The following is a 25,079-nucleotide window of genomic DNA, read 5'->3' on the forward strand; positions in this document are numbered from 1 at the left end:
TAGTTAAAGTGAACTTATTACATGGGCATACCTAACTTAATTAGCAAATATAACCCACACACTTAGTTGCAAAATGTAGTTAAGAGCATATATCAAAACTTCAAAAAATAAACATAAAGTTGAGTCCGACATTGAAACACCTTTGATAAGCCGCATGTGGTGGCTACATGAATATGAGTTACAACAAAATAATTTGATTAACACTTATTGTGATACCCATCATGTATGAGAAAAATAGATATGCTTAATTACAACAAATAATACAAGATATGGCTTTGTAGCTTGGATATAAAAAATATTTAATGGCTTATTTGCCACTTAAAGTAATTTGGGTATATAGCAATACCAATTAACTTTGTGACCCTTTGTGTATCCTTTCAAAATAAACTCTCATCACATACACGCTCTCAAGATCTTTAGAAGTTGTTAAAAATGTGTTATATTTGTACTTTATTTTATCTCGAGAATATAACTATCTGCATAACGAGTGTTTTCAAAAAGATTTTAAGTTGTTGAGTTGTTTGACTCCTCATCTTACCTCACCTTGCTAACAAGTGTCATGTCTATGTCCATCAAAGTGACTCTTCTTGCATGGGCAGCACATATGAAGCTATCATTCATGAAGTTTATAAGAAAGTCTTCACAAGCTTCTTGAAGACATGCCAGCGCACTGCTCTGCCATCTATAATGTCCTTGCTTTTGATACTGTCACTTACTGTTCTTACAATTCTAAGGAATGGTGCGCTAGGGATGAGCAAATGTGTAGCCTCTTGTGCTTTCCTTATCTCAGCAAACAATTTCTTTTGTCTGTGGAGGAAAGTTCTAGCCTTAGATAAATTGGTTCTACCCTTTACTTGTTTCTTCTCTAATGGTTGCTTATTAGAAGTTGTTGCCTCTGGCTCTTGCTCTGGCACTGAATCTTTAGGAAGGGAGGGATCTGGGTAAACCATCCTCACAATCTGCTTTGTACGAGCCATACTGCAAGGAAGCTACAATGCGATAAGAGAGATCAAAGCATGCCGAATACGTCTACTCGTGCCGTGGGAGAAGGGTGAGAAGGCGCTGAGGAGGCTGTCCACGGTGCGATAGGAGGTATTGGAGCCTGTCGGATATGATAGATTGCGTCGTACAGGGATGAAGTCGAGTAGTCGCTTTCAACGGCACAATAAGCCTAATTGTACCTTACCGGATTATTCTATTTGCGACGTCGAGGGAGGAGGGTGAGAAGGCGTTGTCCATGGTGCGATAAGCCTGATTGGAGCCTGACAGATGGTAGTACTCGCGCCGTAGAGGGAGGATTGCAAAGTTACAGAAATAACCACAAAAAACACTCGCGCTCGTCAATGGTATCCGACAAAAAAAAGAATATTTTATCCATTTTATAGAATGCGATGTCATCATTGCAAGGATGATGTAAGCCCTACATCGTGGCACTCCGATAATGATGTCAGCCCTACAACTGGCACAACGACACATTTTGGTGATGTCAACCCTTCACTTTCGTCGTACATGTATGACATCAGCCCTAATAAAATCTATATATAGTCATGCCTTGTTTAAATTTTAATTTTTTTATTTCGGTCCTCCTTTGTCCCTTCCTCCACACGTGCTTTTAGTTCAACGTGCGATAAGAGAGTTTGTTTATAGTCCTTTCTTCGTCCTTGCGCCGTGGATTGGCTTCCTTCCCCCCCTTCACTCGTGCCTGCAATTCACCGTGCGATAGGCAATTCCGCTTCTTGTTAGTTATTCGTCCTCACGCCGTGGCCAGCATGGATCATGTGGTTCACCCCTATGATCCTTTGAAAGATGTAGAGACACTTGAAGAGGTAAAAGATGACCTATTTGATTTATTAAGGAGAGCTGGGCTCGATGAATGTCTTCCACATGTTGAGCATATATTCAATGTGCCCTTTAATTTAGAACAAATTGTTAAGGACATGGCAAGCTCTATGTTAGTGAAAGAGTGGGAGGCATATAGTAAATTTGTTAGAACAGAAATTATAAATGAGGGATTATCACAATATGTTCACATGTCTAGCTTGTCTAGCTTGGCCCTATCCTCATCTGAAAAGAAGAGTATGTCAGGTAGTTGGGATGCCTATTCAGAAGATAAGAGGATAGAGATTTGTCTTGAACACTGCCCTCTTTACAAAACCCAAAGACGCGGGTATCAAGATTGAAGACGTTACGCATAATAGGGACACTAGGACTGCAGACCAAGCAAAGACTAAGAAGGGCAAAGAACAAATATCTTATGAGGAAGAAAGGAGAATTGATGAAGAAAGGATAATGGGAGATGAGCTGATGGAACTTAAGGAAAAGAATCTTCAGGATTTAAAGAAGGTACTTGGACAACTTGTTGTTCAGGTGAGAGATTTTGTTGATGGTTCAGAATATCTTGATATAGCACCTTCAAATACATATATGCTTGCAGAGAGAAATTGAGAAGTCAATGATGTTGTGATCTTGATATCTCTTAAGTATGTAAGCTACCTTTTAGAAAATTTTTCCATTGATTTATTTTTTAATCCTTTGATACAATGCCTAAAATATACTCTGATTTATGATTTTGTGGTTTGTTATTTTGCAAGGCATCTAAGCGCATAATAAGTACATTTAGAAACACTCCATCCTCCACTCTTCAACGATGAAACTCATCAGTTTTTTATTTTGCCAGTATGTTATCATAATATTAATGATAACTTTAAAGTTTGTAATAAAGCTTTAGTTAAAAACTGAACAAGAACTATCATTGCTATAGGCTCCATTATAAACTGACGGAAGCTCATGTGGATGGAGAGTGGTCGCAAACACATGGAGATACATGCAATCAAAATTTCCAGTAGACATGTAAAAAAGAGTAGTTAGTGAGACAGACACGTCTTGTGAAAATTTATACATTTTACTTAAACTTTCATATCCTACTAATATATACTAAGATTTTTATCATAATTTATTGTAGTTCACAACTTCATGTTATACAAACGCATATATTTAGTGGGTGAGAGCAAGGGAAATCGGATTAATGCTCGATAATCATTAGGGGAAGAGTGAGGTATATAGTGTGAGAGGCGTGGGGAGTCTTGGGATTTCTATCCAGCCTCACGTGGTGCTCTCGAGGGATACTTGACCGCACCGAATATCATGCATCTATATTCGGTGCGGTCAAGTATCCCTCGAGAGCACCACGTGAGGCTGGATAGAAATCCCAAGACTCCCCACGTGGTGCTCTCGAGGGATACTTGACCGCACCGAATATCATGCATCTATATTCGGTGCGGTCAAGTATCTCTCGAGAGCACCACGTGAGGCTGGATAGAAATCCCAAGACTCCCCACGCCTCACATATAGGGGCCCTTTAAGATGGCATCTTTAAAAATTAAGGACACTTATTAATTTTCATATCCTTCTTTGACCAGGTATTTATTTGGGCCCATATAGCCTCTTTTTTAGTTTTAAAAAAAAATCCTCTTGTTTGAAAAAGGAAATGCTTCATTAAAGTCTTTCCCTTCCCTCAAGCTTTTTGAGGCCATAATTTTGAAATGCACTTATCTCCCTCTCTTCGTAACTCTCTCTCTCTCCCCCTTTGTGAGTTGCTAATGATGCCCCTCTGTTCTCTGTCTGCATCAGCACCCAATTGCTCATATCATTCTCTCTCCTCCTTTTGCTGGCTCCTCTAGCTCCAAACCCTTCTACTCATCACTACCCGCTTTAGCTCCTAATCACTCTTCTATTGATTGGATTGCTCCTAATTCTATTCTTTCTTCTAATGATAATCTATAGGCTTTCTTTCGCCTCCATCTCTTGCTCCTGCTTCTACTATTACAGTTGCCTCTTCCCATAGCATCACCTATCGAGTACACAATGGTTCTTGCAGATATCCCCAATAAACCAGCAAAATTTAAGCTACATATAGACCTGGATCGTGAATATGCAACATTACAAAGTGCTGGAGCAATAAAACACTATGCTCCCTCGTTGCATCAATTGCGCATGGGAGGCTGCAAAAGTATTGATTTATGGGCAGATGGAAGCATATATCCAATGGATCCTTGCACTCGTTTACCACCAATGTTTCTAAATGTCACAGAGCTTCTGTGTTTTATAGGAGATGGCTTTTATGGGCTGCTTGGATATTGCATTAGGCTTCATTTACTTGCATTAGATTCGCTCCAGAAGGATATTTTACAAATGCTGGACAATGCTGAAAATAGGGATCTTCTCAATATAATTCGTGATAAATTCATGAAAGGCTTGAGAGACATGGTAAGCCCTGTAGATGTGATGGACGCAATTTACAAAGCTAGGATTAGTCGTCATAAAGGCTATGATGCCTTATACAGGCTCATCACTCTTGCACATAAGGAACAAGGAGTTCATAGGCCTTTGCTTCCAACACCATACAGCATTATGATGGGTGGCTAGGAGGTGTGCAAATACAGAGGTAAGCACCATGCTTGGTGGGTATCATTATGTTTCAGATTGTATGGAAATAGTCAACAAGAGACCTTTCAACTTCACATGAGTTTAACAATGTGTACATAGATCTTGTGGCACTTCAAAAAGCAATGATCATGTATTATGGATTGACATGGAATGAATGTGATGGAATGGCTATCTTTGTCTTAAAGCTCGATGAGTGTTAGGTGGTCAAAGGTCATAAACTAGAAAGGGTCAACTTAACCTTGATGAACATGGTAGAGATATTGTGTCTGAGGAAGGAGCCTTGATTGAGCAACATGGATGCCTCCAAAACAGTTTAAAACAATACTCTGCAGGTGATGAAGGTGTCAACATGGGTCAAGGTTTACGGGAAGGTGTGCATGCTAACAATGCTACCACTACCTCAAAAAACAAGAGAAAGAAGAAGGATGCAAAGGAATACTTTGGTGTCCAATCTGAGAAGCATATTTGGTGGCTTGCAGCATTTGAGCTCCCAAATGAGAGCCATAATGCACTTATATGGTATTTTTCAAGGACATGCATTCCAAGTGTAATCGCACATCAAGAAAATGGAGGGAGCATAGAAGTGGATGGTGTTGGAACATTTCAGGTTGAATGGCACTTGGCGGGCGACTTAAAAACACTCAAATGTATGCTGGGATGCAAGCTTGGAGCCAACGCCAAGTTTCCATTTATCTATTGTTGCCACACAAAAGTTCCTGTGAGTACAAAAGATACAAAGCGTAAGAAAAACACAGTGAAGAATTCTAGCAAGGGCTTGAGTTCAAGCACAAAGAAGTCAATGAAACGGATGAATGGAATCAAAAGTTGCAACCAAGGAGCACCTCCAAATCAAGACCAACATGACCCAGAGTGGGACCCTATCTTGGCTATTCCATTGGAACAAGTTCATGTATGCTTGTTGCATGCTAGGCTAAGAATCCTTGACAAAATTTTGAAGCTACATGTCAATTATGCATACAATATGGAGCCTCAAGATAGGCGGGCTGAATGCATAGAGAGACTGGAATCAAGCATTGGGTTGCACGGAGGGGCGGTAACACTATCTAAAGATGGAAAAGCATCTGGGGCCACAGAAGATAATCCTCAAAAAATCTGTATGGGTGGATCAAAGGCAAGGCACCTACTTTCAAATCATTGTGGCTCACAAAGCCACACCGAGTTCGAAATGTGGAAGAAGATATGTAACTACACTATATACAGAGGGAACGATGCAAAGATGGGCCTAAAGCGTGCCAAGGTTTGGAGACAAGATTAGATAATGTTGTTCGTCTCCTAGAGAAAGCACGACTATCTGAAGAGGAAATTGTGTTGTTGAAAAGTGATATTACTGAGTTCACAAATGACATGGTTTTGGCATGGGGCGAGACTCACATTACTCACTACATGCTAATTTTTTCCATGTAAAATATCTCTTAATACTTATCTGTGTCATTTTTTGCAGCATATTCTATATGCCGATGCTTCCTTCTTTCTTGAAAAATATGGTTCATTGGCATTGTGGAGTACACAAGGGATGGAGCGGTCCCACTGCCAAGGTAGATGTGTATATTTCAAAAACACCAGGCATGGGGGTGGCAATACAAAGAGCAATGCATTGCATGAAATGTTTAATTGGTTCTTTCGATCACCAGGTGGATGAAAGTGTCAAAAGCCGCATAAGGATACTATGACATGTTGTGAAAAAGGTTTCACAATGGAACAACTATGCTTGGCACGCCTCGCGCGCAAAACAGGGGATGCAGCATTGGCTATCCACACGCCAAAGACATGGAAAAGGATGGGTTCCAAAAAACCAATTCTTTGGGGGACACACAATAAACTTGGATAGTATCTTTGCTGTAACATTTTATAAGCAATATATTTCAGATTTGCAGATATAGATTTACGTTTGTAGGTTATGTATCCAAATAAATATGCATGAATGTTCTAATAACTAGACTTCTTCAATGTTACCTCTTAATTCTCATGGCTTCAATGTTTTTCTTTTCTCTTGCATGTGGGCTGATATGTACAGACCTGCAATGAGGATATAAGCGAGAGTATCATGTAATCAAGTTGTATCACTACATTTGGAGGAGATCTCTCATGCTGCATGCTTTTAAAACAATTTAGTGCTTGCATTCTTGATTTCATTAAAGTAACACATGTCTATGAAAGCATGAGCATAATATTGTTTGCATAGATGTTTAGAGCACCATAATACAGATACTTTTCTGCCACAAGCATAGATCCATTGCATCCACATCCAGCTTCTATGCATAACCATTAGCAGGCAAGATGATTGAGAAGGTAAGATTTTCCACTGCTTTGCTTTCCCATCAAGGAAATGACTTTGCCTTTTCCTTTCCAGCTAGCTAGTGCCTACCACAACAAGCTTACTCATCTTTTTGCCCACTAGAATCCTCAATTCAAACTTTGAGCTGACGACCATTGGAGAGCCGGTGCCGAAGCGGGAGCTGGCTTTCATGCTCCTGAACATCTTGCCACAGGTGTACGCCCATCTAGTCCTCACCATCGACAAACGAGAGGAGGCCAGGGATTTGGAGTACATAGCATAGGCAGATTGGAAGAAGAGGAGATCTTGACAAAGACAAGGAGGCGGAGACAGCACTTGTGACTCGAGGTGACTGGAAGAACAAAGGGGGTGACAAAGGAAATGGAGAAGGGAAGGCAAAAATGGACCATGCAGATCCTGGGGAGGTGATATGCCAGTACTGCAACAAGGGGGATGTGCAAAACGTTTGGCAGATCTGAGAAAGAAGAGGACGGGGAAGGATGTCCTATAACATGTGGCAATGATGTGCAAAACGTTTGGCAGATCTGAGAAAGAAGAGGACGGGGAAGGATGTCCTATAACATGTGGCAAGGATAGAAGATGACGTTGGAGAGGATGCATGGGTAATCGACTCATCTGCGTGGTCGACACATATGTGCGCGACAAAAGGATGTTCTGTAGCTACAAAGAATTTAGGAAGCCAACCAGAATATACCTTGGGGATAATGGGAAGATAGATGCAACTGGAGCAGGTGACATATAGGTCCAACTCATGGGAGGGAAGATCGGGACCATCACAGACATGCTGCTGGGGACAATTGGGAGGATTAGAAGAAGGCAATAGAGGATGAGCTAAAGTCACATCATGAAGAAAACAGAACATGGGAGTGGTCATACCTTCCGATAGGGAGAAGAGCAATAGGAAACAAGTGGGCTTCAAAATCAAAAGGGGGCACGCCTGGTGGGGGGTTTAGTCAGGTTGAAGGGATAGACTACAATGACACCTTTGCTCCAGTGGCTTCTATAGGGAGCATCAGAATGCTGTTAGCATACGCCTGTGCAAGGGGGTGGCTAATCCATCAGATGGATGTAAAAACATCCTTTTTCCATGGGGAGATAGGAAGAGATCTATATGCAGGCCCCTGCAGGCACAGATAGCAGAGGGGTGCAGGTGTGCAAACTAAGAAAGGTGATTTATGGCCTCAAACAGGCCTCCAGAAGCTGGTATTTGAAGTAAGACCAAATGCTGAAAGGGGAAGGATTCAGGTGCAATGAAGTGGAAGCTAGCGTTTACAGTCAATGAGGATGAAGATGTGCTATTGTCAGTATATGTGGACGACATCATCATCATCATAACTGTGACAGAGGAGAGGATGAAGGCCACAAAGCAAATAATGAAGAAGTATTTCTCCATGACAGATGGGGGAAAGATCAATTACTGTCTTGGTCTGGAAATCAGGAATGATATGATAAAGAAAGTGTTGAGCATCTGCCAGGGGCGCTATGTGGACTGCATACTAAAGCGGTTACGGATGAAGGAGGCGACAACAACGATGACGCCAATGGAATTAGGAGATATTAACAATCCTAGTGACGATCTACCACCAGACATGCCTTACCCATCATTGGTGGGAAGCTAGTATTTCTCCATGACAGATGGGGGAGAGATCAATTACTGTCTTGGTCTGGAAATCAGGAATGATATGATAAAGAAAGTGTTGAGCATCTGCCAGGGGCACTATGTGGACTGCATACTAAAGCGGTTACGGATGAAGGAGGCGACAACAACGATGACGCCAATGGAATTAGGAGATATTAACAATCCTAGTGACGATCTACCACCAGACATGCCTTACCCATCATTGGTGGGAAGCTTGATGTATGCAGCAACCTGCACTAGACCAGACATCTCGTGGCAGTAGGAAGGCTGAGTAGGTACTTGGAAAGACTGAGCCTTGCACACTGGAATGCGGCGAAAAGGGTACTGAGGTACCTAAAGGGAACAAAGTGGTTCAGGCTGATGTATGAAGGGGACAGAGAAGTACCCGGCAAAGGTGCGTGACCTTGTCCACAGCTGAGGCTGAGTACATGGCATTGGCATAAGGCGTGAAAGAATGTCTATGGATAGGGAATTTCATGCAGGAAGGAAGGCTAGAAACCAAGGTGAGGCCTATGACCCTGTGGTCAAACAATCAGAGCACAATAGCTATGGCAAGACAAAGTGCACCAAGTAAGAAAGTGAAGCATGTACACATAAAATTTCACTTTGTAAAAGAGCAGGTGGAGGAGGGGACAATCAGTCTTGAGTATTGTCCAACAGCTACCATGTTGGCAGACATCTTAACCAAACCACTGCCAAGGGAGAGGATTGTGTGGCTCAAGGAAGCCATAGGGCTGCAAGAACTAAAGACAGTAGAACAAGAAAAATTTATTACAGAAGATACAAGCGAGTGCCATAGGCTGTGGTGGTGTCGCCAATGACACGTCACAGGGACAACAAGCAGGTGACGAGGCAGAGAACGTGGAAAGTGCTGATGACCACGTGGACTGATCAAGACAAGAAGTGGGGGCCACCCACTAGGGGGTCTTGGGGTGGTGGGCGCCAGAAAGTTCTTAACTGATGTTCTTGCTATGTTGTTCTCTTGCTGTGTAAGGGTAGTTAAAGTATGGTATGTGTAAGAAGGGGGAATTGTCCGTGTATGCATATCCCTCCTCCCCGCCATGCATGCAGACTTGTAATCACCCTTCCACGTTTTTCTTTCTTTTGTATCCTCTGAATTTAATAACAGCAGCCATGCAGTTCTAGCTATTTCTCGTCTCTTCCTCACAATGTTTTCCTGCACACATACTCAACACAATCACTTGAATGTCTTCTTTGGTTGCACAGGACCTGCACATTTCGTCTGTATATATGCCTTGCCCTGTCATAAAGCTTCTCCATGCAAAAACCAGATCCTCTGTTGCCAAATGTGTATGATCTGAAAAGGTGGGGGGCGATGTGACTGTGTGGGTTGCTTGATCGTGCTGAACTGCATTAGAGATTGTAAAGAGGGGAAGAATTCCCAGTGTACATTATGACAAATTTAGTGCTTTTGTTAAACTGATTGAGCTTTGCACTCAACCACATAAGAGATCATAGAGAATTAGATAAAAAGGAGGCCTTATGTACTTGAGTTGAAAACACAAAGTACAAATCGAGCTTTGATTTGCAAGATGATGACAAAAAGATAGGATGTAATCCTTTTACATGAACAATGTCAGCAGCTTGCAATAGGTGACAAAATCAAATTACTTCTTTGCATTGTACCATCTGTGTCTTTCCTATCATGAGACTGGGGTACATTTCCTATATGTGTAATTTGATGATGTGTATCATCACCTGTGTAAACAAAAGAAGTGTGAAAGTCTCACATGCCAACACGACATAACTGCTGTGACTGTATGAAGAATTCACAACATAAAGTGCACAATTTGCAAGTACATCCAAACAATCCCTGTATACATACATCAATCCCAATAATCACTGCCATATATACATAGATCTGAGATTCTGAGACATAACTGCTGTGACCATATGAAGAATTCACAACATAAAGTGCACAATTTGCAAGACATAACCCAATCAACCCTTGTGCTGCTCTGGTACCATGTCAAGAGCTTCTGTGCATAACACATCATACACAAACACATAGAGAGAGAGGATAAGAGCCTGTAAGATTCTTGCTAGAATGAAAACCTAGGTATACAATGATAAAAAATTAAACTTCTGGGCGCCCATGTGTGATTGTCTGCACCTGTCAACATGTCTAGCATGCAATTAAAACCTGTCAACATGTCTAGAATTCCCAATGATTGACACAAACTTTGACAAAGACTTCCTGGCAGCATACATACTCAAAAATTGAAAAGAAAATACTATGACTATGTTTGAAACAAGTGTGATGAAGCAGAACTAAAAATTAGCATGAAAAAAAATGGACTCAAGACAACATTAAAAAAGCTGATTCCGTTAATCAAAATTTAAAACATGCATTGCATGTTTTAGCCATGCTTGAGAGAGATGGTCTGAAATGCTACATCCTTGCACAATGTTGCTTTCTCAGATTGTGGACGCGATGTCCTACCATCCACAACAAAACTGAATGTTTGATCTAGAGAAAAGTGCATCACTAAATATTCACGGAGGTGGTGCAGCTTCCAATCATCATTGACTATGACATGATGCAAGTCATTGTCCTGCACCATGATTGAAAGCTCTATCTCCTCTTTTGCAACTACATCCGAGTCCAAGGGTTCCCACTCATTCCCCGTTCGCTTCCATCTCCTATAGGGAAAGACCATGGTGAGGTTTTGTCTGCCAATGTGGAACCTTGCAATAACCTTTTCCGTAAGTAACAGAGCACTTGATGTAGTCACCTTGGTGTGCAGACTCTTTTGTACACCATCTTGTTCCAAGAAACTTGTCCAAAGCAACATGAGCTTCGTTGTACACCATCTTGTTCCAAGAAACTTGTCCAAAGCAACATGAGCTTCACCTTTGCATATGAGCATTTTTGGTGTTCTGTGTACATGTACCAAAGCAAACATGTGTACGTTTTGTGCATGGGCATAAACCAACCCAAGTTTGCCCTATGTGACCCATATGTGCACTTCATGGAGGAATGCACATCCATGGCGATCCTACGCTTGAAACCCTCAATGGTTGCTGTATCAGGGATGGGCCACTCATGGCAAGCAAATGATGGAACAAAAATTGGTCGTAGTGACCCCCAACCATCCTTGCCCCTGAAACCACATAAGTGCTACTGTATAAGAAAACTCCTTGGCTTGCAAGAACAAAGCCCGTTTGTCCTGCATATATTAGTTTACCAAACTCTGCAGCATGAACTATCTCAAAAGTCCCTATAAAGCACTCCACGGCTTGCCATTCCACACAAGTAGATGGGAAAACATCTAAAAAGGGCATATATAAATGTCTAAGTGTAAGAAACAATCTTAAATATTGCATCAGTACGTTGAATACTATAAGAAATGCTTACAGTTAGGTTCAAATAGATGCATGCCAATGTTCTTGATCTTCAATAAGGATGGTGTGTAGACATGTTGAACCCTGGCTAACCGCTTCCCATCTTTGCTTATCTTAAACTCTAGAATTCTCCTCTTCCAGTGATGTTTTCGAGAAGATAGAATCCTTCTAGGAACCTTGTGTGCCCCTTTCAATGACGGACACATTGTCACCCACATAAATCGACGAAACTCCATTGTATGCAAATGTCCATTCTCGTCCAAATTGTCATTTCTGGTTATGGACTCGATGGTGATTCTTGGTCTCTTAGAAGTCTGCAAAGACATTCTTAGTGAGGAGGAGAAGAAATGTAGTGCTTCAAGATGAAAGAAAAGTTAGTGATGTAGATGAAGCCCAAGGGTAAGAGGAGAAAGAATATACAAAAGATTGTAGGTTTGAAGACTTGTAACAGTCATAACCCATCAACAATTCTACCAAGAGGAGGTGTTGAGAGCTAAAGAATCAACCATAGAGCATTAATGGAGTCATTTAGTAGCAACAGTAAGACCTATGAGCTATGGGAGCTCTTGTGGCAGGAGCTATGTGAGAGCAATAGCTGCAAGCCATGGATAGCAAGGAAGGAGAGATAGAAGAGCCCACAGATTGCGTATCCTAGAGAAAAAGAAAGGAGGCGCCAAATTTTTTAGAGAGAGAAGGTATTAAAAGTTAAAAATTGAAAATTTTGGGAAAAGGGGGGAACGACTTACTAAAACTTTATTTTAAAAAATTAGCACTAAAGCCTCTAAAAGCTAGGCCCCCATCTTTGACTAGATTTTTTTAGAAACCTGAACACCCAACATTTTTGAGGAGGTGGAACTCTCCTATTAGCCCTAATGTTAATCACCCTCTTAATCCCATGGCAACTTAAAGGGCCCCTACATACCTCACCCTTCCACTAATGCGTGTGGATCGTCTCTCCGATCCAAATTCACCACCACCATCAATCCCACCTGTGATGGCACAGGTGATGGCACAGAAGCCATTGAAAAAGAAAAGACTTCCCACAGTGTCTCCATTGAAATTCGGGTCATCTTCAAAGAAGAAAATGAAAGACACAGAGAAGGGAAAGGCTTCTGAAAAACGGAAACAATCTAAGGAAAAATACTCGAAGTCAAAGGAAACATCCAAGAAATCGAAGTCCAACCCGACCAAGAAAGGCAAAGAGGCCAAAGCTTCTATAAACACCGACCAGCCAAAGTAGATAGTTTTCTTGTTTTCATACATGGTAACCAAGCAATTTATATAGATACCATTGTAATAAATATATATATGAAATTAATATCGATTTTAGTTTGTTATTTAACATTGGTCATCTTGTCTTAATAATGTTAAATAACTAGTTTGAATCCACAAGACAAGATAGATGGGTACAAAATTATATTGTATTAAGAAAACTTTAAAATTACAGGGGACAAACGTTTCATATGACTAAAAATATTTTTGGATCTTCTTCCCACCATAATACCATCTACCTTAAATTTTTAGTCTGATAGTATGGCTTCTAATAGAGACTCCAAGCACGTGCACACATCCCTCAATGTTCATTTTGCATTTATAGGGATGACTCTATTGTCATTATCACTCAAGTTGATCGTTAGGTCATACTACATAATTTTTTCCTGTGAATCCAATGGCATCCAAGTCCCTCTATGTGCCTCATCATGTGCACCAATTTGATACATGGGTATATTAAACTCATTTGTCTCACCTTGTTGCATAGGCATCCTCAATGCACTTGTCCCCTCTTTGTGCATCAATGGTGAAAGCAAATTCTTCTTCCTAGAAATAGAACCACAACTTCTTGTTGCAAATTACCTTGAAGGCTATGTATTTCATTTTCATATGAATTCATATAAAACACACAACAATATCCAGTACTACAAACACAAAATTACCCAGGGTTTCACTGCTGCTAAACAGTGACCACAATAATGTTTTTTCATTGCACAGCAGCAAAAAGACGCTGCTCAGCAGTGAAGCTAGTAGCGAAATTTCACTGCTCAGCAGCGACCTGCAAACTGTGACTCCCGCCTAAATCACGGTCGACGGGTGTCAACACCTACCTACTTTCCCTATACGTAAGCCCTGTTTATTTATGCTTCTTCTCTTTATGTTTTTGCACCCTTGGGTGCTAGGGATTAGGTTTAGGTCAAGAGCCTATAGGCCTTATGCATAGGCCTTATGCAATAGGGCTTATGCATAGTTCTTATGCATAGTCGTATGCATAAGCCTATGCATAAGGCCTATGCATACGGCCTATGCATACATATGCAAAGGCCTTATGCATAGGTCGTATGCATAGGGCATATGCATAGGCCATATGCATACGGCATATGGCCTATGCATAAGCCCTATGCATATATGGCATATGACCTATGCATAGGCCATATGCATATGGCCTATGCATAGGTTGTATGCGTAGGCCATATGTCGTATGCATATACGGCATATAACCTATGCATAGGCCATATGCATATGGCCTATGCATAGGCTATGCATAGGCCGTATGCATAGGTTGTATGCGTAGGCCATATGTCGTATGTATAGGCTAGTATTTATAGGCCGTATGTATATGGCCTATGCATACGGCCTTATGCATAGGGTATGCATACGCTATGCAAAGGGTATGCATACCCTATGCATAGGCTATGCATACGTTATGCGTGGCGTATGGTTTAGACTATGCATACACTATGGTTTATGCATAGAGATATGGGGCATTGTTATATGTCATCTAGAATGTTGCTTATGTCAGGTTAGGAGTGGTTATCCACGAGTAGGTGGTTATAGCGCAGGGAGATCCCTCAATCTTCTCACTGTACTTCTCTTGTAAAAGAGGAGGTTCCTTTGGCTTTAATAGTGGGGAGCATGTGGATAGTCCTCAGAATCTATCATCCGAAAGGGCACTATCCACCCTGCTTGTCTAAGCAGTATTGTAGGAGGTCGTAACAATGTCCTAATATCACAAGTTGTATTTTTTATCTAATCTTGTGTTGTTGTTTTCTCTTGGTTGGCTTGACATTGTCGAGGTAAGTGGACTTATTCATTCAACCTCACACCCTTGGGTGTTGGGTTTAGGAAATGGACTTATGCATAGAGATATGGGGCATTGTTATATGCCATCTAGAATGCTGCTTATGTCAAGTTAGGAGTGGTTATCCATGAGTAAATGGTTATAGTGGAGGGGGATCCCTCGATCTTCTCACTGTCCTTCTCTTGTAAAAGAGGAGTTGCCTTTGGCTTTAATAGTGGGGAGCATGTGGAAAGTCCTCAAAAGCTATCATCCAAAAGGGGCACTGTCCACCCTGCTTGTCTAAGCAGTATTGTAGGAGGTCTTAACAATGTTCTAATATTACATGTTGTATTCTTTGTCTAAGCTTTAAGTGTGGCTTGGGTTAGAGCAATCATGTTTTGTTGCCTATGCATGTATATAGCAGCAATGTCGATCGACCCATCACAAGATCCCGATGTGGCCAATCTGCTGTCCATTATAAATGAATGATATGGGCAACAATCTTGTCGCAGTTTACACAAACATAGGTATGGTTCCATCAAACCTTTTCACATATACACAAAGTTAATCTTTTATGCATTCTCTATAAGTCTTATATTTTAATCTTATATGCATGTGGCTCGTAGTGGGCCAATCAACGCCGTGGGGGAAGACTACCCCACTTGGCTAGTCAACACCATGGGAGCAATCTACCCCACTTGCTCGGTCGGGGGCAGACCACACCTTTGATAGGCGTGCGGTCGAGTGGTGCAGGCCCATCACGATATGGTTGTGATGAGCTTACACCATCTTCCTCTATTAGACCCACCCCACTCCCTCACATCCGTCTTCACCACCACGACGATGATGTAGTAGGGAGTCTGGGGGGTAGTAGATGTGCTAGCGAGGGGGGGGGGGCAGGCTCAACTACCTAGGTTTGACTACCCAAACAACGTCGAAACAGAGAGGCTAAGGGCTTGTTGTGTAGGTCTAAGGGAGTAATATGAGATTATGTAAGCACCTAGACTTTAGTCCCAATGTGCTTTGGCAAAATTAGGGTTTAGTGCCTGTGCAAGAATTATCAAGAGTGGTTCCATTGGGCTCATATTGCACTCCAACTTGCAATGCATTGCCTCTTGCTCTCCCCCAAGTATAATGACCATCAAAAGAAACTCCATTCATCAATTGTGTGCTATCAGTTCTCTCCACGCATCATGATTTTTGAAGAAATTTTACCACAATCTCCTTTCTATTATCAATGAAATTTCAATTTTTCAAGCAATCAAAATGGCATTTCCACAATGTCCTTTGCATTTGCCAATGCACTTATCATATCAAGTCATCATTGACTATCATTGCATAATGAATTTGGCATCACTTCCATTGAAAAACCATTCCGTTTTTTCAATTCATATGCATCACATAGTGTTGGCCATTATGACCTCTTGCATTCCATACGTTATTGATGCTTGAGTGTCAATGGAAAGCTTTTTCTTTCTAATCTCCTAGCCAAGCCTTTCCACCCCCTTAGTGAGTATTCTCAAGCCAAGGGTTGGGGCCAAGTCTTCATTGGTATCTAATCCTCCGATGTACCACTTTCCTAAGGCAATCATGGTACACCGACATGATATAGCTCACAGATGAGATACAAAAGAATGAGGGTCTATTTATAGGTGAGGGAGACTACTAACTGAGTCCAACTGGGTTCTAGAATTTTCCAGCTTCAGTTTGACTCAATTTAGATAAGATTTTGACCAGTTTGGCTCCCCTTTTGATCTAGTTTGATCCAGGAGAGAGGAGAGAAAAATATATCACAATTTTTTGAATTAAAAAAACCTTCCACACATGTGAAAGAGGCACCTACCTCAAAGGTCCCCCTCTCCTTACCAAGGTGTCAAAAATTCATCATTTTTTAAAAATATCTCATTATTTTGTAAGTAATATCTCTTAATTTTTAACTAATAAACCTTGTACTTAATCAACTCTTCATCTTATGTGAGCATTTACTCATTTTTGGGCATTTTATTTTATTCTTAGGATTTTTCTCATCCCAAAACTTGGATTAATCCTATTGGCCCATAGGAACCTTAATTGGACCATAATCTAGAAATTTCTGAAAATCTAGACCCTTAGGCTAAGGTCCCTTATATCATTTTTAATTGATTCCTTGTGCACATTGGAGAATTTATTTTGAACTTCTGTTTCAGGGAAATATATTTTAGATATTAGGAGAGTTTTTATATCTAAAAATATCTCAATATTGAATTACCTCTCTCTAGAATTTTTCTTCTCTCTAGGCAAAAACAAGGAAAAATAATATTTTCTTGTATTTTGAAATGGGGAATGATTACAGGGAATTGAGGTAAAAGCTTATTCATTATTTAGGCTAAGGAGGAATCTTACACCCTTCCCCACTTGAAAAAACGCGAGATGTTCTCATCTCGCAAAGTGGGGGTAATCTTTTACCATCTCTTCTTTTTTCTCCCAAGTGGCGTCTTCTAGAGGGAAGAACTTTCACTTGACTAAAAACTCTCCGTGAGGAGTTTTCTCCCCTGAGAACCTTCTCTTGAACGTCAAGGACTTCTTCAGGTTAGAGTACCATCTGGCCTTGAGTCGGAGAAATCAATTGTTCATCATCAAGCACGTGACTCGGGCTGGGTACATATTTCTTAAACAAAATGACATGGAATACATTATGTACCTTGAGATGAGAAGAAGTTTATAAGCTAGATCGCCTACTTTCTTTATAACAGCATACGGTCCACAGTATCTGGGAGAGAGCTTCTTATACTTCCCTAAAGATAAGGAACTTCTTTTTGGTCGTACTCGAATGAAGACCATATTTGATTCTTCTCAAACTCTCTCTCTGATCTCTTTTTATCTGCATACTGCTTTTGCCTATCTCGGGCTGCCTTAATATCTTTACGGATTGATTGCATTTGCTAGTCCATGTCATCAAGCATTTGTCTGGACATTTTGACTCTAACCAATGGGTCGGACCAAGTCAATGGTGGTGTAAGGCAATGTTGTCCATACAGAGCTTTGAAAGGGCTCATCCCAATGCTTCGATGATAAGAATCATTTGTAAGCAAATTCAACCAGGTGCAAATGGCTTAACCACTTCTTGGGTCTGGCCATCTGTTTTGGGGTGATAGGCTCTATTGAGATCCAAGAACGTTCCCACTACTTCAAAGAATGCAGTCCATAATTTTGATGTGAACTTGGGATCTCTGTCACTTACTATCCTCTTGGGTAAGCCATGCAATCTGAAGATCTCTTTAAGGAAAACTCTGGTGACATCCATTGCAGTGTATGTTTCTTTCATTGGAATCAGATGGGTAACTTTGGTTAGTCTGTCAACTACCAGAAAAATGGAGTTGTAACCTGATTGCACTGAAGGTAATCCAGTGACAAAGTCCATATTGATACATTCCCACCTCATCTGTGGATTTCCTAGCATCTTGACTCTCTGACACCTTAAGCATTGCCGCACATTCAATCAAATACATCCTTTTTGAGTCCTGGCTAGAAGAAGCTTTTCTTCATAGACATATAGGTTTTTTATAAACCCTCAATGTCCAGCTATTAGGCTATCATGGGCTTCTCTTAGAATCCTTCCCTTTATTCCCTCATCATTGGGAATACATAGCCGATTATTATAATACATGCATCCTTCATCCAATTTGTACCCAAGAACTCGACTCATTTCTTGAGGAGTCTTGCTTTCTTGCATCAGAAGGGTAGCAATAGGGGCAAAGAATTTGTCCTGCAAGATTCTCTCTCTTGCTTCACTAATCAATGGATTTGACACCACTGTAATTGCAAGCAAGGAGGCTTTTTTGCTGAGCGCATCTACCACCACATTTTCTTTCCCTGGCCGATACATAATTTCAAAATCAAATTCCTTCAAGGTTTGTATCCATCTCCTTTGACGCATGTTGAGATCCCTTCAGGTGAAGATCCACTTTCAGACTTTGATGATCTATCATCAAGGTGAACCTCTGTCCCAAAAGATAATGTCTCCATAACTTCAAAGCATAAACTACTGAGAGTAACTCCAAGTCATGGACGGTAAAAATTCTCTCATGTGTTCTGACTTTTCTGGATTCATAGGCCACTCCATGACCTTCGTGCATAAGAGCACCACCTAAGGCAAACCCACTCGCATCAGTAATGAACTACCTCAAAAGGTTTGGTAAAATTTGGCAATTTAAGGACAGGGTTGGTTACTAAGGCTGTCTTTAGCTTATCAAAGGCACTTTGACACAGAGCAGACCACTGAAATAGGGTACTCTTATTGAGAAGGTTAGTTAAAGGGAATGCTATCTGAGCATACGTGGGTATAAAGATACTATACCATCTGGTTAATCCTAGGAATCCTCTGACTTTCTTTACCGTCTTGGGTTTCGGCCAATCTACAACTGCTTGGATTTTTGCGGAGTAAGGATAAATCCCATCTTTAGACATTATGAATCCTAAGTATTCCACCTGGTCAACAGAGAAAGAACACTTGCTCTTTTTTGCAAAGAGTTGGTGCTTCCTTAGGATTTCCAGGACCTTGCACACATGATCTTCATGATCTGCAACATTCTTTGAGTATATCAAGATGTCATCAAAGAAGACAAGAACAAAATCATCCAAGTATTCTCTGAGAATATCCTGCATAAGACGATTAAACATCACCCCCGGGCATTAGTCAATCTAAACGGCATGACTATGAACTCATAATGCCCATAGCAAGTGTTGAATGCTGTCTTTGGGATGTCTTATTCCTTGATTCTGATCTGGTAGTACTCGGATTTGAGATCTATCTTTATGAACATTTGGACAGAGAATTCATGAACTACAGGGAGATGAGGGATTTTGGCTAGGTGCCATTGTAAAGCGGGATTCCAATGGTACAAGGGAAAATGAGTTCTCGCAGGACTCAATCAATGTAAATAACTTTTCCGTAAATTTTCAGGGATTTTCTAGCTACGGGTCACTAGTCTTTGTAAAAGCCAAGGATTTGAAGCATGGCATGCGTCGACATGTACAAAATGAACAAAAAAGTCTTGAGCAGTGTGGTCTTTTGGAGAAGAATGAGTTTATTTCAGGGGTGCTTGATGAGGTGTCATTTGTGGATACTATGGATGTGCTTTTTGCTATGGAAAGAGCATGCTTACAGGGTGGAAATGAGATGATAGAGGTGTCATCTGTGGGGATGTATGATATAATCCGGGAATTTGAGGGGATGGAATGTAAAACATGAATTGGTTCCACTTAACCGATCCAGAAGTTCATCGATCCTAGGGATAGGATACTTATTTTTAATTGTTAATCGATTCAATCCTCTATAGTCAATACAGAGTCTTAACATTCCATCTTTCTTCTTTTGAAAGAGAACGCGAGCACCCCAAGGTGAGACACTGGGTCTAATGAATCCTTGCTCTAACAGTTATCTTAACTGCTCCTTAAGTTCTATGGCTTCAAGGACTAGCATTTTGTATGCATGCTGGGCTACTGGCTGAGCTCCGGGGGTTAACTCGATCTCATGATCTACTTCGCGAGTCGGAGGCATCTCTGTTAACTCTTCAGGGAACACATCTGCATACTCACTTAACCACTTTGGTTCTTTAGCCTTGCATTTTATGTCTATCGGATTCATCTTAACAACATAAACAGCTTGCCTCTTTCTGAGCCCTTTTAATAATTTAGAAGCCTTGACTAATTGTTTTGCAGCACTGGGGATCCGGAAATTCCAGTTCCTTGAACTTTATTCCCGTGAAGGTCAAGGAAAGAGATGGTTCCATTGTGACTGTCAGCCTGATTCTTATGGAGCCAATCCATTCCAAGGATTCCATCATAGATTCCCAAGGGTAGGACTCTGAACTGGCAATCTGTTACGTTCCCATCTAGACTAAACTGAATAAGGTCTATCTCAAGATGTGTGAAAAGAATCTTTTCACCTGGCCAATTCCACTTGCATAGGTTTCCTTGATTTTTGATTTAGGACTAACTTACGCAGACATCCAGGGGAAATAAAAGAATGAGTACTGCCTGCATCAATCAAAAGCTTGAATTGCTTACCCTAGTACTCTGCTAGATTCTAGAGGATTAAAAATTGACGATTCTTCCCCTGATGCTCAATTGTGGCATAGATCTGTCCTTTTTCTTCCTCCACTTCCTCAGCTATAGTGATAGCTCTAGCTACTCTCTGTAGTCTGAAGTGAAACTCTCTCTCTTTGGTTACCCCAACTTTGGGAGGGAGTTCGGAGCCTGCTTTGCATGGAGGCTGTAGGCTGAGCTAGCACTCTTCTGGGGTTGCCCTGATTCTGGCGTGGGGGACCCTGATTCAATTCTTCATATAATAAATAATCACTTATATAACATGGAATTTTTTTACAAAAAATTTCTTTATTTATATAAAGGTTGCAATATGTACATAGAGCATCTCGGCTCTAGAAAGTCAAAACCTCCTCGGGAAATGCATAAGATGACGATACTGGGCTACAGACATGCCCCGATATACAAACGTTCCCTCACTGCCAAGGGAGCTACTATCTTATCCTTTAGAATAAAGTAGCTAAGAAGTCTGTAGATATGGCAGGAAAGTCTGAAATCTCGAGGCATGGGGTGATATAGAATAACACCATGAATCACTTTTAGCCTCATCAGAATCATGGTCAACGAGATATCTTCCCTCAGCATTGTGCACTGGTTGTAAGAGGCCTGGACATACTGCCCTACAAACCACTTGTGCTGTCGTCTCTCTGCCGCTCGGTCTGGAAATATAAATCCTCGAAATGGCTTGCGAGATTGGCTCAGCTCGTTCGAGTCGTATAGTGGAAGAGATGATACGCTCGAAGGCGAAAGCAGTCATATCTTGTGAACTGGGTAAGATCGGCAATACCGAATAAGCATGGAACTTCCATCTATAAAACCAATTTCTTTGATTAAAAATCTTCATTAATAAAGCTTAAGGAATGAAAATACAATACGTAGATGCTCTTTTTGAGTTCTTATTATGAATTTCTAATAAGAATTCATTTTTCCTTATTAGCTTTCAACAAAGCTCTGATACCAGTTGTGAGACCCTCGCCCCCTTTGAGGCGCTGGTGGCAGAAGCAGCGTTAGCCTCTCACGCGGGGCAGGGATCCACACCCCACGGATTCCAGACAAGAGACTAGCCAGGCAGTTCCTCCAAAATTGAACCCGGAAAAACTTCCCTTGCCCGAAAGGCACGGGCGATTTCACCAGGAAAATCATCTAATGGGAGAATTGATCTGATGAGTCAAAGTCTTAACTAACCAAACTGATCCGACCAAACCCGAAAGTCACATGGTCAGATCAAGGAAGAGACTTGCACTTGGTCCATATAATCACCGCTTTTTTACCCCTTTTTTGAGGCAGAACCACCGATTCCCTCCCATAGAACAAAAGTCTTCCTAGGACTTAATCTAACTAATGTAACGTAATCATAACTATTTGTATTGTAGGAATCCCTTGATTCGGCAACCGGCCCATGGGTTACCAATCACCCAACCTTTGTATTGGTGGGATTCCTTTATAAAAATTTGGTTATGTTTTTCCCGGGTACTGGGGAAAAGAATTCCCAGGCCCAATAACCTGCGCTTCAAGCAAAATTCAAGGTAGTCAAACCACTTACACACCCAATATGAATTTGCAATTTATTAGATTCAGCTATCTTTAAAACAATCTTTCAATGAAATCATAGTATTATTGATCATAATCCTCCAAAATATTGAGTCCCTTGTTTTACAAAGTATATTACCTGGACTCCCCGTTGAAGACCAGCTGGTCAAACAACGAGATCCAATATCAAAATTCAGTTCACAAAAGTAATTCTTTTCAGTTCAACCGTATCTCCCTCGACATACCCATGGGTGTCCTAGCAACCGTGAGCCCGTGCATCACCTGGTCAGAACCCTCTAGGATCCTACCAAGGTGTCCTAGCACTTCACTCAGGAACCGCTTCGTCGGTCCTCATCCATCGTACTGGAAGCATACCATTTTAACCATACCGAGGCTGGTCAAGACCTCGGCAGGATTTGCCGCGAGCAACGTCCCTCGATGACTCCCCGCAAGCTGTTGCAACGAGTCTCTCCTTAGCTAAACACATACCAAATGCTTTCTCCAAACAGTCCTTTAAAAGAAAACAGAGATTCTATGATGTAAGTAGAATTCTTGGTTCGAGATTGGTTCCACAAAACCCTTTTCCATTAATCCAGATTTTCTTAATGACAATCATTGATCTCTCATCAGGGTAATCTACCCATCATTTGACTGAATTTCCAACTAGATTCTTGGTGATTTCGGTTAAGGGAAAACTACGCTAATTCAACGGTAGTCTATTCTTTCTGTCAAGAATTGGAATTGGTCACGAGGTTTTTTCTTGATTTAGATTCAAGAGATGGGCAAGTAGTTTACTGGGCACCATTCTCACAGTTGTGGTCTAACCAAAATTATTCAGTTTACCACTAACTTTGATTCCTAATAAGGATTTTCTTCAGATAAACATCTACTAAACTTCTAACCGTAAGGAAAATTCTAACTTTATGAATTTCATTCCTTCCTAACCATAAGGAAAATTAAGAAATAGTTCTATACGAGAATATCAGGTTTTTATAAAGATACTCTTCTTCCATTAATCCAATTTTGGGTAAATAATAATTTGGTGATTTATCCACTTAAAATATTTAAGAATATTCTTTCCACCAATTGAGTTATCAACCCTAATTTTCTAGGTGGAATTATGGTGAAAATTTCTCTTTTTTGATATCAAAATTAATTTAAACCTTTTTCTACTCAAAATACCATTAAAATTTCTCTTTTAATTAAATACAAATATCCATTTTCTTGAATATGCTTAAAATTTCTCTTTTTTGTATTTAAATGATTGAATTTCGAATGTCATGGGAATTTCTCTTTTATCATTTAAAAATTCTTATACATAAAATAAATTTGTCTAAAATTTCTCTTTTTTAAATTAAATAAAAATATCCATTATTTTTGAATATGCTAAAAATTCCTCTTTTTGCATTTAAATGATTGAATTCCAAATGTCATGGGAATTCCTATTTTATCATTTAAAAATTGTTATACATAAAAAATATATATATATATAAATTTCTCTTTTTCTTAATTAAATAATTATACATAATTACAAAAAAGTATTCTTTTCTCAATTTTGTCAAAATCATTCTTTTTTCTTTAAATTTCTAAACCTACAATAATATGGTAGGAGTTCCTCTTTTAGTATTATGCATAAAAATAAGATATGTATCTTTTTCAGAAAAATTTGCCATAGCTTTGCCGCTATTACTGATAATTTTTATTTTTTCTAAAAGAATAAAACGTTGTAATGAAAATATGATAGAAGATCTATTTTTTGAAGCTTAAATCTAAACTATGAATTTTAATCATAATCATAAACTTAATTATGATTATCCCACTAGATTAAGCTAATTCCATTATTCCTCTTTTCCAAATTTGATAGGATTATCTCTTTCTCATTTAGAATCAATCAAAGTAGTTTTTAACTACTTATAAATAATCTAAAAGAACTAACCATTATTTTGTTAACACAAAATCATGAAAATACCATTTTCTTAATCTCTAGCTTATCAAGCCTAGAGTTTGGTTTTGAAATAAGACATTATCAATGAGAAGCATCCTAAAGAATTAACTATAGAGATGACTATTTTTTTTTAAAGAGAGAGAGATACATAAGAAAGCATTCGAAATAAGCATAATGATTAATTTTCTCTTAATTGAACCTTATGATTCTTAGGGAAAGATCGATTTGAATTAAAACAACCATTTAGAAAACTTCTCAAGCTTGAGAGGGGTTGAGAAGAGAAGTCATTTGAGGAAATTAACAGAAAACCATAAAATTCATTCTTACCAGGATTAGCTTGTTTCTTTTTCTAGAAGTGAAGCCCCCAACCAATCAATTGGTTTAGCAAGTGCAGAAGAGAGCTCCAAGAGTTGTTGAAGAGAGAGAAGCTCCAAGCTCCCCAAAAGTAGAGGAATTTTAAGGGATAATAGAAAATATGATTATTTTAATGTAATACTGGCATGGTATAGCTCACAAATGAGACACAAAAGAATGAGGGTCTATTTATAGGTGAGGGAGGCCACTACTGAGTCCAATTGGGTTCTAGAATTTTCCATCTTCAGTTTGACTCAATTTGGACAAGATTTGGACTAGTTTGGCTCCCTTTTTGATCCAGTTTGATCCAAGAGAGAGGAGAGATAGAAATATCACAATTTTTTGA

General features: G+C 40.1%; 2 protein-coding genes across 4 annotated transcripts; one reads left to right on the top strand and one right to left on the bottom strand.

The window, feature by feature from the left end:
- Nucleotides 1-4,699: 4,699 nt before the first annotated feature.
- On the top strand, nucleotides 4,700-6,268 carry LOC147636899 (uncharacterized). The gene is made up of 2 exons (XM_086800469.1): nucleotides 4,700-6,002; nucleotides 6,099-6,268. The coding sequence occupies exon 1, from the start codon at nucleotides 4,796-4,798 to the stop codon at nucleotides 5,720-5,722; it is 927 nt and encodes a 308-aa protein (XP_086656595.1). The 5' UTR covers nucleotides 4,700-4,795; the 3' UTR covers nucleotides 5,723-6,002; nucleotides 6,099-6,268.
- Nucleotides 6,269-10,755: 4,487 nt separating this feature from the next.
- On the bottom strand, nucleotides 10,756-12,446 carry LOC147636900 (uncharacterized). Of its 3 annotated transcripts, XR_015266297.1 has the most exons (4): nucleotides 12,189-12,446; nucleotides 11,782-12,082; nucleotides 11,159-11,695; nucleotides 10,756-11,066 (listed from the first exon to the last, which is right to left on the bottom strand). XR_015266297.1 is itself a non-coding variant. In XM_086800472.1 (3 exons), exons 1-3 carry the CDS (start codon nucleotides 12,228-12,230, stop codon nucleotides 11,394-11,396), a joined length of 477 nt encoding a protein of 158 aa, XP_086656598.1. In that variant the 5' UTR covers nucleotides 12,231-12,446; the 3' UTR covers nucleotides 10,756-11,393. The 3 variants fall into 3 exon arrangements, 2 of the variants coding, with proteins under 2 accessions (XP_086656598.1, XP_086656596.1); XM_086800472.1 differs by having other exon boundaries at nucleotides 10,756-11,527; XM_086800470.1 differs by having other exon boundaries at nucleotides 10,756-11,695.
- Nucleotides 12,447-25,079: the final 12,633 nt, after the last annotated feature.

This window comes from Cibotium barometz, chromosome 7, assembly GCF_041138505.1.
Source record: "Cibotium barometz isolate CiBa-2024 chromosome 7, ASM4113850v1, whole genome shotgun sequence".
NCBI classification, from domain to species: domain Eukaryota; kingdom Viridiplantae; phylum Streptophyta; class Polypodiopsida; order Cyatheales; family Cibotiaceae; genus Cibotium; species Cibotium barometz.

What these genes read in the sequence shown, in the direction of transcription:
- LOC147636900 (XM_086800470.1), bottom strand. Translation starts at nt 12,230, where the DNA reads ATGGGTTATGACTGTTACAAGTCTTCAAACCTACAATCTTTT. An exon ending in CTTCAAACCTACAATCTTTT is followed by an intron (nt 12,083 to 12,188) that starts GTATATTCTTTC and finishes ATGTCTTTGCAG; the next exon opens with ACTTCTAAGAGACCAAGAAT. An exon ending in GCATCTATTTGAACCTAACT is followed by an intron (nt 11,696 to 11,781) that starts GTAAGCATTTCT and finishes TGCCCTTTTTAG; the next exon opens with ATGTTTTCCCATCTACTTGT.
- LOC147636899 (XM_086800469.1), top strand. Translation starts at nt 4,796, where the DNA reads ATGGGTCAAGGTTTACGGGAAGGTGTGCATGCTAACAATGCTACCACT.